Source organism: Populus nigra, chromosome 1, assembly GCF_951802175.1.
Source record: "Populus nigra chromosome 1, ddPopNigr1.1, whole genome shotgun sequence".
NCBI lineage: Eukaryota > Viridiplantae > Streptophyta > Magnoliopsida > Malpighiales > Salicaceae > Populus > Populus nigra.
This window is the reverse complement of record NC_084852.1, coordinates 50,004,114-50,017,839: the sequence shown is the minus strand read 5'-3', so window position 1 is coordinate 50,017,839 and position 13,726 is coordinate 50,004,114. Positions and strand designations below refer to the sequence as shown.

At 34.8% G+C, this 13,726-nt stretch overlaps 4 protein-coding genes across 4 annotated transcripts; 2 read left to right on the top strand and 2 right to left on the bottom strand.

Annotated features, from left to right (window-relative positions):
• Positions 1–5,432: 5,432 nt before the first annotated feature.
• Positions 5,433–6,865, top strand: LOC133684748 (F-box/kelch-repeat protein At1g15670-like). Its single transcript, XM_062106857.1, has one exon. The coding sequence runs from the start codon at positions 5,511–5,513 to the stop codon at positions 6,546–6,548; it is 1,038 nt and encodes a 345-aa protein (XP_061962841.1). The 5' UTR covers positions 5,433–5,510; the 3' UTR covers positions 6,549–6,865.
• Positions 6,866–7,156: 291 nt separating this feature from the next.
• Positions 7,157–8,567, top strand: LOC133684764 (feruloyl CoA ortho-hydroxylase F6H1-3-like). Its single transcript, XM_062106858.1, has 2 exons — positions 7,157–7,746; positions 7,856–8,567. Exons 1-2 carry the CDS (start codon positions 7,238–7,240, stop codon positions 8,430–8,432), a joined length of 1,086 nt encoding a protein of 361 aa, XP_061962842.1. The 5' UTR covers positions 7,157–7,237; the 3' UTR covers positions 8,433–8,567.
• A 49-nt stretch (positions 8,568–8,616) lies between these two features.
• Positions 8,617–10,223, bottom strand: LOC133684732 (probable polyamine transporter At3g13620). The gene has a single exon (XM_062106856.1). It carries the CDS (start codon positions 10,157–10,159, stop codon positions 8,753–8,755), a length of 1,407 nt encoding a protein of 468 aa, XP_061962840.1. The 5' UTR covers positions 10,160–10,223; the 3' UTR covers positions 8,617–8,752.
• Positions 10,224–11,695: 1,472 nt separating this feature from the next.
• Positions 11,696–13,509, bottom strand: LOC133692453 (probable polyamine transporter At3g13620). Its single transcript, XM_062113418.1, has one exon. It carries the CDS (start codon positions 13,352–13,354, stop codon positions 11,939–11,941), a length of 1,416 nt encoding a protein of 471 aa, XP_061969402.1. The 5' UTR covers positions 13,355–13,509; the 3' UTR covers positions 11,696–11,938.
• Positions 13,510–13,726: the final 217 nt, after the last annotated feature.

The following is a 13,726-nucleotide window of genomic DNA, read 5'->3' as shown; positions in this document are numbered from 1 at the left end:
CATAGGCATATATAGTGGAAGAATTGATAAATAGATAACACAATTTCAAATTTCATCAAAAAAAAAAAAGAGAGAGGCTAGTTGTGTTATATTTTTCAGTCAAAAGTGATAATTAATACATTTTGGAAGTGTGTGTGTGTGTGTGTGTAGCACATGATCCCATAGTTGCAGAATTTTCAAACGTATCCCCAAAGAAAACTCCAACAGGGAGCATTGATTAAAGGTTGACTTGATGATTTTAGCCAGCAAAACGAAATTTATTGGTAGAGAATATTTAATGCATGAAGGAGCCAATATATAGCTGGAAATCGTAGGCCTTTCGAAATATGAAAGGATTTAGCCACTTGTTATAAGGTTGGACTTTGGACTTTGGAGTCTCAAAATTTCATTTTTTCAAAAAAAAAAAAAACCGGCAAAGTACAGCACTAGCTAATGCATTAAATGGGGAAAGGATCCGATAAAAAACCAGTTAAAACTCATAATTGATTTTAAAAAAAATTATCAAACCAATATTATTTTAATCTTTTTAAAAAATTAGATTAATCTTGAATGACTCCAATCGGTCCTTGAATGTGGTTTTAAGCTTTTAAAGCATGATGTGTACTCAAGAACCCAACTTGAGCAGAAAATCTTATAGAATGCAATCATTTATTTACAAGAAATATTAGTGTTTTCTTTTTAAAATGAAATTATCCTACTTGACAAATATTGAAATTTTGAGATATCTGTAGATAGAAACTCAAGAAAGATTAGTAACTTGAAAGCTAGTTAATAAAATATATTGTTGACTACATATCTATATATAGAAATTTAAGAAAGATATTCTATGCTTTAGCTTGTTCGGATGAAGAAGATAAGGTCTTAGTGAATGATACAGACACAAACCATGTTGGTTCTTTCAGGGACACTTCGAAAACTATGAGTAGCTGGATGCTGACCATGACTATGCACCCTGTCTTGTCATAAGCTTGTTGAGTGCGATGCCACCTCGCAAAGAAGATGTGCTTTTTGAGCAAGATCTATATACTAAAAAGTACATTGCGTGGTAGAAACTCATAAGCTTGTTTTTTTTTTTTTTAAGTTTAAAAAATAAACAATGAATAATTTTTGAATAATTAGTTTTAATGAACGAATAGAATCTTAGGTTTATAAATGTGTAGGTTGTTCATATAATAACATCAACGATGAAATTGTTGATGGAAATGCCTTTGTTTCAATGGAGTCAAGTTTTTAAAAATCCTAAATGGAAGCCTATGATTGATGCTTGGTTTGGAAAGTTCAAGGTTGGTATGTACATACACAATTTTTATTATTATTTTAATTTGATCAGTTTTTTTAATTTCAATGAACTAATTATTTTACAAAATTGATGTGCAACGAAAACTTTTACTGTGAGGAGGCTGATAACGTTGTTGTTAGGAAGGTGTAAAAGAATCATATCGCCATTAGGTAAAAATTCAAAATGTTATATTTTTATTTTAATTTTTATTATCTTAACCGATAATTTATTTCTACCATACATGCTGTGTGATTTCTGGTATGAGGCACAAAAAAAATATGCACAAGAAAGAGGTCCTCCAGGCTGGGATCCGAAGACCTGGTTATGTGGAGGGATTTTAGACCTCCGCTTGTCTCGAAGACTATCTGGAAAGCTTATATCCAACACGTGATGTCTAAGCATTTCTTATGACGGTTACAGTCCGGTATGGAGAACTAGAACATGGAGATTCATGGTTCAATTACTAGGTATATCGACAAATCCATTCTATTTATTTCGTATATAAAATGGATGGTAAGATTCTATTTTATTACATACATTAAAACAAAAAAGAAAAAGCTTGTTATTTTACATGAACATGTTTAACTTAGAGTAGCTGTATTTTGAAGGCTATGGTTCTTGGATTACATCAATTATATATAGTTTTTTCATATGTCATATTCATCAACTCAAAGCCATATTTACCGGTGGTTTTTTGATATGCAATGCTTACCAATGGAATGATGTTTGCAAAAATTAACATTTTGTTAACTACAATGGTTAAAATGAAAAGCAAAAGAACCTAATCATTAAAAAAAATTCAAATGAAAACAAAAAAGAAAAGAAAAAATATTTTAGGTAACCAAGCAATTACACGAAAGTGTTAAAGCATTTTTCTCGTGTCCTTGGTGACAGAATGACGTGTTTATCCTCGTATTTATCGACACACATTATGCGTACAAATGATCTTAACCCTTCGAATAAGACACCTATGAGTTGTCGAAACTTTATCTTTGGTCGGCAAAAGAACATAAAAAGGATAAGAAAGGGGAAAGTGAAAGGGAAAGGAAAGGAGAAAGCAAAGATAACCATGAACAAGATTGCATGAATTGAACTTGAATTTAAACAAAGCAATAATTTTTTTTAAAAAAAATGAAAATGATTGGCATCACTCTCGTCTAGAATCAAGCAAAATGCTCTAGAACAAAACAAGATTTGAAGTTCTAGAAAACATTTCCTTTTCCTTAACTATTGGTTCCTTAATGATTGCTTCCCCATTAGTTTGATCCCATCCAAAACTAGACATAAGAAGAAAAATGTTTTTGGATAAACTGGATTATTGATTTGATAGTTAATTAAAAGATTTATTTTAGTTTTTGATTTTATAAATTAAAAATTTAAGATTAACTCTGAATATATATATCAGGTTAATATGAATTCAAGATACCCTTATTATTATATATTGAATTAAATTAAACTTTCTATAAATTATCAACTAACTAATTAGTAGCTACTTTATTATAATTTTTTTATTTTACTATTATGATATGATTGATTATTTTTTTTCAAAACAAGTTAGATTGCCTTACTAATTAGAAGGGGGAAAAAATCAGTAAAAGTAATATGAAAACTAACACGTTAGCTTTTGTGATTTAATCTGCTTCTCAAAGTATTTCTTATCTAAATAAATATTAAATTTAATGTTTTTTATATGTTTTTTTTATAATATATATAAATAACATTATCTTTATACTAAACTTCAAATTAACAAATTAAATATCATAGCTTCTTTCTCGCTATCCTTAAATTGAGTTATTTTCATCATCATCCTCTTAATTAATATTTTTTCATTTAAAATAACATTATTTGTTTTTTTAAAAAAGGTTGACTTAAATCAATTTAAGATTAACCCTTGATTCATGATTACTCGATTTTTAAACCAAATCCACCATTGAATTGAATATTATAACCATGGTAAGCATAAGTCATGCATATATAACACATCCATTAGTTTCTAGAAAGGATAGAGATTTGACATTTAATTAGTGAAGATGATGCCAAGCATTTATATGAATAATTAAAAGAAGGACTGTGATAGATAATGACAATAATTAAAAGGTAAATTATGTTTCCTTTTTTACTCAACCATGATAACTAGTAATTAATATTGGAAAATTAACACATAACACCATCAATAATTGAAAAGGTTTCAGATTCATCCTCTCAAGGACAAAAATCCAAAGATCAAATTCAAGTCCCGATCAAAGAATCATCCACTACCCAACACGTGTCAGCTAGTCATCAAACATGATTAATCAAGTAAATTCTTAGACGTCCACGTATACGCGTGCTGCTCTTTCTCATCATGTCACACCCAAATTGTACCACGTAAGCTGGCACCTCCATCTTATCCATTGGTTTTAGCAACCAGTAATAATAAAATAAAATCATGTTAAAATAAAAATCCACCATTTTATAACTAGATTTTCCATTTCATGCTTTTAATTTAATTATATATTATCGTAAAAACATTAATTTGAATATACATTATATTTACTTAAGAAAATATTTTTTATTATAATATAAGTAATCTATTTAATTTGTAAAAACATCTCATTGCCGTTTGTTAGGATCTTCTCGCCGTAACGGGGGGCTATTGTTTCCTTGAGACAGGGTTTCAGCCCTGGTGCGGAGCTCGTTACTTTATACATACATACGTACATACATATATAAAGCTAACCTTTTGTGTAGTTTTATAGGTTTAACTATATTATTTTTTAAAAAGTAATTATTTATATTTACTCTAAAGAGAATCACAAAAAGAAAATTAATAAAATATATATTCTTCAGTGTAAATGAAAATATTTTTTTGTATAATTTTTGGATTTAATTTTTTATTTTATCATTTATCTATTCCTCTGGAAAGCAGGTTTTAAAAAATAATTATTAATCTTTACTCATTAGAAACCATAAATTTTCTTAAAACAAAATCTAGAAAAATTAATAAAAAGTTTGTGTTGAGCAAGGTTGTCAAAAACTCTTTTTTGACATGATACAAAAAATACAACATACACTTAGATCGTAAATTCAGATCATAAAATTATAAAATCGTAAATAATTTTTTTAACTAATTATATATTGATAATTTTAGTTAAGAAATTAAATTACATTAAAATCTAATAAAATAAGTCAACAATATTGTAATCAATAGTGATCTAAATAAAATGAGAGAAATAGATAGTATAAATTAATTATATGAAGAAATAAAAAGTCTCAGAACAAAATTTCTCAATATAAACCTAGTTAAAACTTGGTTGTTTCCATCACAATAAGTTTTGATATATCCTTTTTGAGTTGCAAGCTAATGAGTTTAAATTAGTAATTAAATAACATAAATTCAATAATGAAATAAACACCTAAACAATGTCTAATGCGCTAGAAAAAATTTAAATTAAAAAAATTATTTAAAATTAAATAAAAAAATAGAATAAAAAAATCTTCATATTAAAATTTTTCCATGTAGCCTGAATCTCCAATTTTTGTATATTCTTGGCAGATTTGAGTTCTAAGTTCAAACATGTCGTTCTCTCTCGTTTGGATGAATTATTAGGCTTACGATATATGGTTGAAAAGTTTCAGATGTCTAGTTTCTATCCCAACTTTAATCAAAGCAAAATTTCATCGGTAGTTTTAGATATGTCCCAAACAGTACACGAATGTATTGTTTGACATATTTGATAATATTAGTTTACTAAATTTGACCATCTGAAATATTATATTTCCTAACTCCATTGACTTGAAAATTTACCACAATATATTTTCATGTATCTAATATTTCCTTATAAAATTTCAGTTTTATCCAATATACAGTTTGAAAGATATGTTCAATCTCATAAAACTAATCAACAAACATTTTAAGATTAAATTTAAACTTGACTTGATTCATATCATAAATTTAGCAAACTTGTAAAATCAGATCAAGTTTATCAATTTTACACGAGTTAAATTTAATTTTACTAATTTTAAATTTTTAATATAATTTAGCACGTTAAATACGATTAATATCGTTAGTAATTTTAACAACTTTGAGATATATTTTGTTATACTGACACGTGTCGTGATCTCTTACCTAAGCTAGTGTTTCTGTTCTGTCTATAAATACTGACATTTGATGTGGTCTGATTAACAGACACTGTAAAGTGCAAACTACAAACAGAGAGAAATCTTCCAGAGCTCGATAAACTTCCTATAAATGGAAAGTACTTTGTTCACTGAGTTTATCCCGAGTTTGCCTCAAGAACTTGGTCTTGAGTGCATGACTCGGTTGCCTTACACGGCTCACAGAGTTGCATCCCAAGTCTGCAAGCAATGGCGTGAATTACTGGAAAGCAAGGATTTTTATTACCATAGAAAGAAACTGGGGTACACCCATAAGGTTGCTTGTCTTGTTCAAGCTGCTCACAGGGCTGATGTTTCGCAAGGATCGAAACCAGGTAACTCGCCTAGTTTTGGGATCACTGTGTTTGATTCAGTGAGTCAGACATGGCAGAGGCTTGACCCGGTACCCAAGTATCCAAACGGGTTGCCTTTGTTTTGTCAATTGGCAAGCTGTGAGGGGAAGCTCGTGGTCATGGGAGGGTGGGACCCGGTGAGTTATGAACAGGTGAGTCATGTTTTTGTGTATGACTTTACGACAAGGAAGTGGAGAGAAGGGAAGGAGATGCCATCAAAGAGGTCCTTTTTTGCTATGGGGGCATATTCGGGTCGGATTTATGTTGTGGGTGGGCATGATGAGAATAAGAACGCGTTGAAAACCGGGTGGGTTTATGACGTGAGCAAGGAGGAGTGGACCGAGTTGAATCAGATGAGTCAAGAGAGAGATGAGTGTGAGGGGGTGGTGATTGGGGATGAGTTTTGGGCGGTTAGTGGATATAGGACCGACAATCAAGGGGAATTTGAGGAAAGTGCAGAGGTCTACGAATTCAGGTCGGGTCAGTGGAGGCGGGTGAAGGAGGCGTGGATTCCAGGGCGGTGCCCGAGATCTAGTGTTGGGGCAGGGAAGGATGGGAGATTGATGAGTTGGGCTGACTTGGACCCGGCGGTTCGGGTTGCGGTACGTGGGATCATGTTCGGTTCTCAGGTCATGGTTGCCGGGTCGGATAGCCCAGGTGCACCCCAAGGGTTCTATATGGTGGAAATGAAAGATGGGCAAAATGGGCAATTGGAAAAGATCAATGTGCCTGAAGAGTTCTCTGGGTTTGTTCAATCTGGCTGCTGTGTGGAGATCTAAGGGAACGCCACTTTCCGAGGCAACAACTATACCTCTGTGTGCCCTCATTTTTATTTCTTAACTTGTACCAGCTGTAGCTTTTGCCATGCGAGGGCATATTTGGAATTGCAGCTTTTGCTAACGCCATTCCAAATAAACACTCAATTATATATATATATATATATATATATATATAAAGTATCCCTCTTTACAAAAATTTTGTATTAGATGTTATCTTATTAGAGCAATGTTGTATTGTAATTAGGTCTTATATTCTCTACTGATTTTATTTTTTATATAAAAAAGTTTAGATTATTAGGTTGTCCCCAATTAATTAATTAATTTCCTATCAAAACTTTATTTTTCTTTCAAAATATTATATCAATTCTCTGGAAAATAAAATATACAGAATTGTGGTAAATCAAATATTACAAAATATAATCTATAATACTGGACCGGGGGGAGAGTAGTTTTTTTTTTATTTCATCTATATGGCAAGCTTAGTATACTTGTTTATTTATGTATGGATGCTTACATTCATGTAACTCATGCATTAATTAAGCTTCTAGATTAAATATAATATAAGTTAACTTATTTAATTAACTTCCACTTAATTAAATATAATTTAATGTTAAATTGTAACAACGGAAAACATTTACTATAACTACATGAGCTCTCTCTCTTAACTGTATAAGCCAAAAGTTCAAGCAATGGCTCCATCTGCTGCAATGTTAATCAATGGCTCCTCGGATGCCATCACTGATTTTGTCCTGAAACAAGGTAATGGAGTAAAGGGACTCTCAGAAATGGGCCTCAAAGACCTCCCTAAACAGTACATCCAACCCCTCGAGGAAATAATCAGTGATGCCAAAATCATGCCCCAAGCATCCATTCCCATCATTGACATGTCAAAACTGGACGGCCCAACTGTTGCAGAAGCGGTCTGTAGGGCTGCAGAAAGATGGGGTTTCTTTCAGATTATTAACCATGGGGTTCCCATTGATGTACTTGAGAATGTCAAGGAATCAACTCATCGGTTCTTCAGGTTACCAGCAGAGGAAAAGAGGAAGTATTTAAAAGAGCTCTCTCCTTCTAACAACGTGCGGTTTGGCACAAGCTTTAGTCCTGAAGCTGAGAAGGCTTTAGAGTGGAAGGATTACCTCAGCCTCTTTTATGTCTCTGAGGACGAGGCTTCTGCTTTGTGGCCCTCTGTTTGCAAGTAACAAATTTTTAACTTCTCACAAGCTGCACATGCGTAATCTATTAAAATGCATCAAAATCATTTAGTTAGAGATGGCTTGGACTGGACTGAAATGTTTTACTTTCAGGGATCAAGTGCTAGACTACATGAGGAGATCAGAAATCGTTATCAGAAGGTTACTCGATGTGTTAATGAAGAATCTGAAAGTGACTGAGATTGATGAGACAAAAGAATCCCTCTTAATGGGGTCTAAGAGGATTAACCTTAACTACTATCCGATTTGTCCAAACCCTGAGCTCACAGTAGGAATTGGCCGCCACTCGGATGTCTCAACACTCACAGTCCTCCTCCAAGATGACGTTGGTGGACTTTACGTCCGAGGAGATGACGATTACTGGATTCATGTTCCTCCTGTTAACGGTTCCCTTGTGATCAATGTTGGTGATGCTCTACAAATAATGAGCAATGGTCGATACAAGAGTGTTGAGCACTGCGTGATGACCGATGGAAGTAAGAACAGGATTTCAATCCCCATATTCATCAACCCAAGGCCATCAGACAAAATATCTCCTTTTCATGAAGTGCTGGCAAGCGGCGAGAAGGCAGCGTATAAGGAAGTTCTGTACTCGGATTACGTCAAGCATTTCTTCCGAAAGGCACATGATGGGAAGAAAACAATCGATTTCGCTAAGATAAGAATATGAAGCTCTTGTTTTACAGGTGTTGCAGCTCGTTCAGACCTGATGATGTATCTTGTACACACAGATTTTGTAGTGCCACCAATCAATCCAACTTTCATTCTCTGATGATTCTGATTTCAATTCCTAGAAGAGCTGAAGTGGTAACCATGACTTCATAAATGTAAACTACAATCAATCAATTCAAGAATGAACAAAAATAAATTTGATTTTTCTTTTTATAAGATCAGAAGTTGTGTATATACATGACTTCACAGATGACCAGAAACAAGTTCAATACAAGCGAACAATTGCTGAACAATAGAATAAACAGAAAAAAACCTACTCTAATCCTCATATTCCAGTTTTTCTCCAGTGTTGTTAAATTGAAGCCACATCTTTGATTTGCAAAACTTCATGAAGAAGTACCATAAAATCCCAAGAACAGTCAAAATAAAGCTCACCATATACACATTTCTAGTTGCCACAGACATAACATAGACCAGAAACACAGATGGAATCAAGCACATTATGATCAAGCCAGGCAATCCCATTGGAACCCTAAATGGCCTGTCTGTACTAGGCATTTTCCTCCTCAACCATAAAAATGATGCAAATTCCAACAACATACCTAAACTGTACAAGAAATTCACTGAAGAAATTATGTCTGCAAAATCCATATAACAACCTGCTAATGCTATTACTGTTGAGACCAGAATTGCCACCCAAGGTGTGTTAAACCACTTCGATCTCACACCAAAAAATTGTGGCAAAAATCCCAAGTCAGCCATGCCTAAAACTTGGTATGCACAACTACTCAATTGTGCTTCATATAATCCAATAACAGATAAACATGCACCAATTTCCATCCAAATTTTCAACCATTTCCCAGCAACCATTTCAGCTACATAAGCAAAATAGCCATCAGTCCAATCTTCTTGGCTTAATGGTATAGCCCCTGTGGCAGCTAAAAGAGGTACTAAGTAACCTAAACAAGTGAGCACGCCAGCAGATAAAAGTGCTATTGGAAAAGTCCTTTGAGGTTGCTCAACTTCACCAGCTAAAGTACTAGCACTATCCCAAAAATTTAAGTTCCAAAACAGAGTATTAAAAAACAAGGTCCAATCTTTTTGGACACCCTTTTGTCCTAAACTGATCCATCTTGAAGGATCAATCTTGGGGATTGAAACCAATGTCAGTACTACAAATGGTGAAAGTGACACGATACCTAAAGTAACAGCAGTGTAACCAACAATTGCCAAACCTGTATAGTTTAGAAACGACAACACCAAAGTTGAGACCAATATGGCAATATAGCGAGGCACACCTGAAGAGAAAACTGGGAAAACCAACTTGAGATAGTCTATGCAAAGAACTGGATATGAAGCCAGATTCAGGACACCAGTAAGGAACTTCCAGGAGCCCATCAGGGAACCCCAGAAGGGTCCGAAGGCCTGATGGGCCCAGATGACAAAACCACCGTTGCCTGGAAAGGCGGTGGCGAGCTCGGCGGTGACAAGGGCCTCGGGGATGCTCCAAATGAAGGGAAATATGAGGAAGCCCAGTATGGCCCAAAGAGGCCCAGCAGCTCCCACAGCTGATTCTTCACCATAAGGACCCCCTGATACCTCAAAGAAGATGAGGAAGACAAGGGGGATTAATGCTAGTTTTCCATGGCTTTTGGTGGTGGTGGTGGTGGGTGGTGGTTGTTCCAGGAGATGTTGAGTGTTTGAAGAGGAGAGGTGGGGTTCCATCCTTTTGGTGTCAAAGCTTTGAATATACTGGTAGGTTTGTAAGGCTTTACGAATGGAATTTGGAGGGGTGGTGGGCCTTTTTTTTTGTCCTCAGTCATGAAAATTCAATTTGATAAATGAGATATAGGCGATTCAATGCTGATATGGAATGGCAGGTGAACATGGAAAAAATATTATAAAATTTAAAATATTTTTAAAATAATTACCAATAGTTGGAAAAAAATATATAAGAAAAGGAGTTAAAAATATTTTTGACTGACACATGATATTGTAATAAAAGAAACTGTCACATAATTTATTTTCTTGTCCCACGTAATGGATACACTTTGATCTTTTGTTTTTAAAACATATGAATTATATGGTGTAAAAATTATAAGAAAATTATTAAAAAGTTGTGAACCTAATCTTGTTCCAAGTCAATGTTCGTGTCAAATTTGACAAGTTATCATCCCAATCATAACCAGCAAAAGTATGCACAGTACCAAAATTAATAATGGATGCAAGTTGCTCTCATTTAACTGGAAATTCTTTCTAACCACCCCTTTGAATATCTTCAATAAGATCATGAAGTAAGGTCATACCAGGCTGCAGTTACATTGCATCCAAGACCCACCTCCATCATTCACAGCTAGCAAAATGGGGCCAAATTGGGAAAGAGGTGCATGCCTTGTGTATATCTTAGTAGGAAAAATCTTGCGGGGAAAGATATGCAAACAAAAATGTCATGGCCCTCCACTTTGGCTATGTTAATGCAAGGAAAAGTCAAAGCAAATCGCATTGCTTTCAATTGCTTCTGCATTATTTTGTAAAGTTCCATGCATTAATGGCCAAGCTCTCCAAATTCTAAGCAAAGTCATTGTCATCTCCATCCCTATTATGTCTAATCAAATTGAATAGAAATTGAATCATAGAGATTCCTTGGTATAATTTAGAAATTCAGCTCATACATGCCGTTCTATGCACGCAGTTAACACTAATATCTTCTTGCAGGTACCATCTCTGCTAATATCTTCTTCCAGGTACCAGTTTGAATACTCAATATTCCCTTCCCTTTGTTGTAAAACTAAGAAGATTTTCAACATTAACGCTAATATCTTCTTGTAGGTCCTATCTTTGTTCCAAGGAGATTCAAACTGGTGAAGTTGTAGATGGATTCAGCTGTGGTGGTGAATGCAGCTAGGGGTGCATCTGAGTCTTTGGTTCAGGGACCCTCTTTTAAAATAGATTTTTCAGCTTATTCATCATGATTGGGATGTTAGAAATCACTATATTTATAGAGAGGGTAATCATTGTGCTAGTAGTTGACTTTTTTCTCTCTCCTCGAGATAGAAAGGATTTTTTTTATTATTATTATTTGATTTAAATTTATCGATGCCTACATTCAATTCTAGACTCATTCATCCCTTTTTTAGGGATCCAAGATTGACAAACTCTACATCAAATTGAGTTAGTTTAATCATCAGGGATTTCTTTTAAGCCAAAAAAAAGAGTACAAATCCAGGGAGGTTAGGGCTAATAAACAGAGAAAAAGCAGGAGAGAATAACAGTACAGAAGCTGTTTTCATTAACCTAATTTCTTGATCTCATAACTTTACAACTATACAACCCTAGTAGAAATAGGATCTTTAGATCCTATGCAGATCCTCCAATGCCAAGTGCCATGTTGTTGAGAATCTGGAGTCCAAAGATTCCATGTGACTGTCTATGTGTCTTTTTCTTAAACACTAGGCCAAATTCATTCATGACCATTTCAACAAGATAGCAACCTTCTCTTATACATCAATCTTCAATGACTTCACCGCTGCTAAACTTGAACCACTGCTTTGTCTTGCAAAAATTCATAAAGAAGTAAAATCCAATGGCACCCACAGTCATCAAACCACTCACCAAGTAAACAGTCTTAGTAGCAATAGCCATTATAAGAACCAAAAATGCAGATGGTACTAAGCACATAACAATCAAACCTGGAAGCCTCATTGGAATCCTGTAAGGCCTTTTCAACCCTGGCAATTTCTTTCTCAGCCAAATAAAAGATGCAAACTCTAACAACATACCTAAACTATATAAGAAATTCGCTGACGAAATTATATCTGTAAAGGTCATATATGAGACACCAATTGTGATCAAAGTGGATAGCAATATCCCCACCCAAGGCGTGTTGAACCTTTTAGACCTAATGGCAAAGAAGTTTGGAACAAATCCTAAATCAGCCATACCAAGAAGCTGGTATGCACTACTACTTAATTGCGCCTCATATAAACCAATAGCAGATAACACAGCACCAACTTCAATCCAATACTTTAGCCACTTCCCTGCAATCATCTCTGCAGCAGTGGCATGAAATCCTGATTCCCATAGACTTTGATCCACGGAAACAGCACCAGTCACCGCGAAAAGTGGAATCAAGTAAGACACACAAGTGAAGATCACAGCCACAAGTAAGGCCATAGGAAATGTTTTCCGGGGTGCATCCACTTCACCAGCCAAAGTACTAACATTGTCCCAGAAATTCAAGTTCCAAAAAAGTGTGTTAAAGAACAAAGTCCAGTCCTTTTTCACACCCTTTTGGCCAAAACTTATCCACCTATGAGGATGAATCTTAGGGATTGCTATCAAAGACATAACTATAAAAGGCGAAAGCGAAACAAGACCAAGCAGAACAGCAGCATAACCAACAATAGTCAATCCAGTATAGTTTAAAAAGGATAACAGCAATGTTGAAATCAAGACAGCAACTTTTCTAGGCCAACCTGATTCCAAAGCAGGAACTACCTTCTCCATGTAATCAATGCAAAGAACAGGAAAAGCAGCAATATTAATAACACCACTCAAGAATTTCCAAGAACCCATCAGAGATCCACAGAAAGGACCAAAAGCCCTTTCAGCCCATATGACAAAACCTCCATTTCCAGGGTAAGCAGTGGAGAGCTCAGCGGTGATAAGAGCCTCAGGAATACTCCATATAAATGGAAATATCAAGAAACCAAGTAAGGCATACAGAGGCCCCGCAGCCTGGACCGCAGGTTCTTCTCCATAAGGACCCCCAGCAACTTCAAAGTAGATTAAGAATATTAGAGGGACCAGGGTGAGTTTTTTTGGGAATTTCTTGGCGGTGGTGGTGATAGGAAGCTCTTGAAGGGTGTCTGGTGCTTTGGGTGGGGTTTCGGAGGTGGTTTCCAGGTTTAGAGAAGACATTTTTTCCCGTGTTTCGGTGCTCCGCCTTTGGACTAATAAGTGGACAGTGATTATTGAAGGGCATGAAAAACGTAATTGCGAAGGGCTATGGAGCCATGGCAGAGAGAGAGAGATAATTAAGAGGCGTGTTTTTTTCTTTAATCATGATACCAACCTTATATTTTAGAAAAAGTGAGCTGTCAGACTATATTCTAAAAGATTGCCAAATATTTGGATCTTCGTACCACATTCTTTATTATATATATAAAAAAAATTATGTCGGCTTGGTGGGCTAATCCTAAAAGATTGGATTCCAAAGTATAATTCGAGCTAAGATTTTAGTTGATTTATAAACCATATTAACTCGATCGAGCTGGTATTAGATAAAAGAAA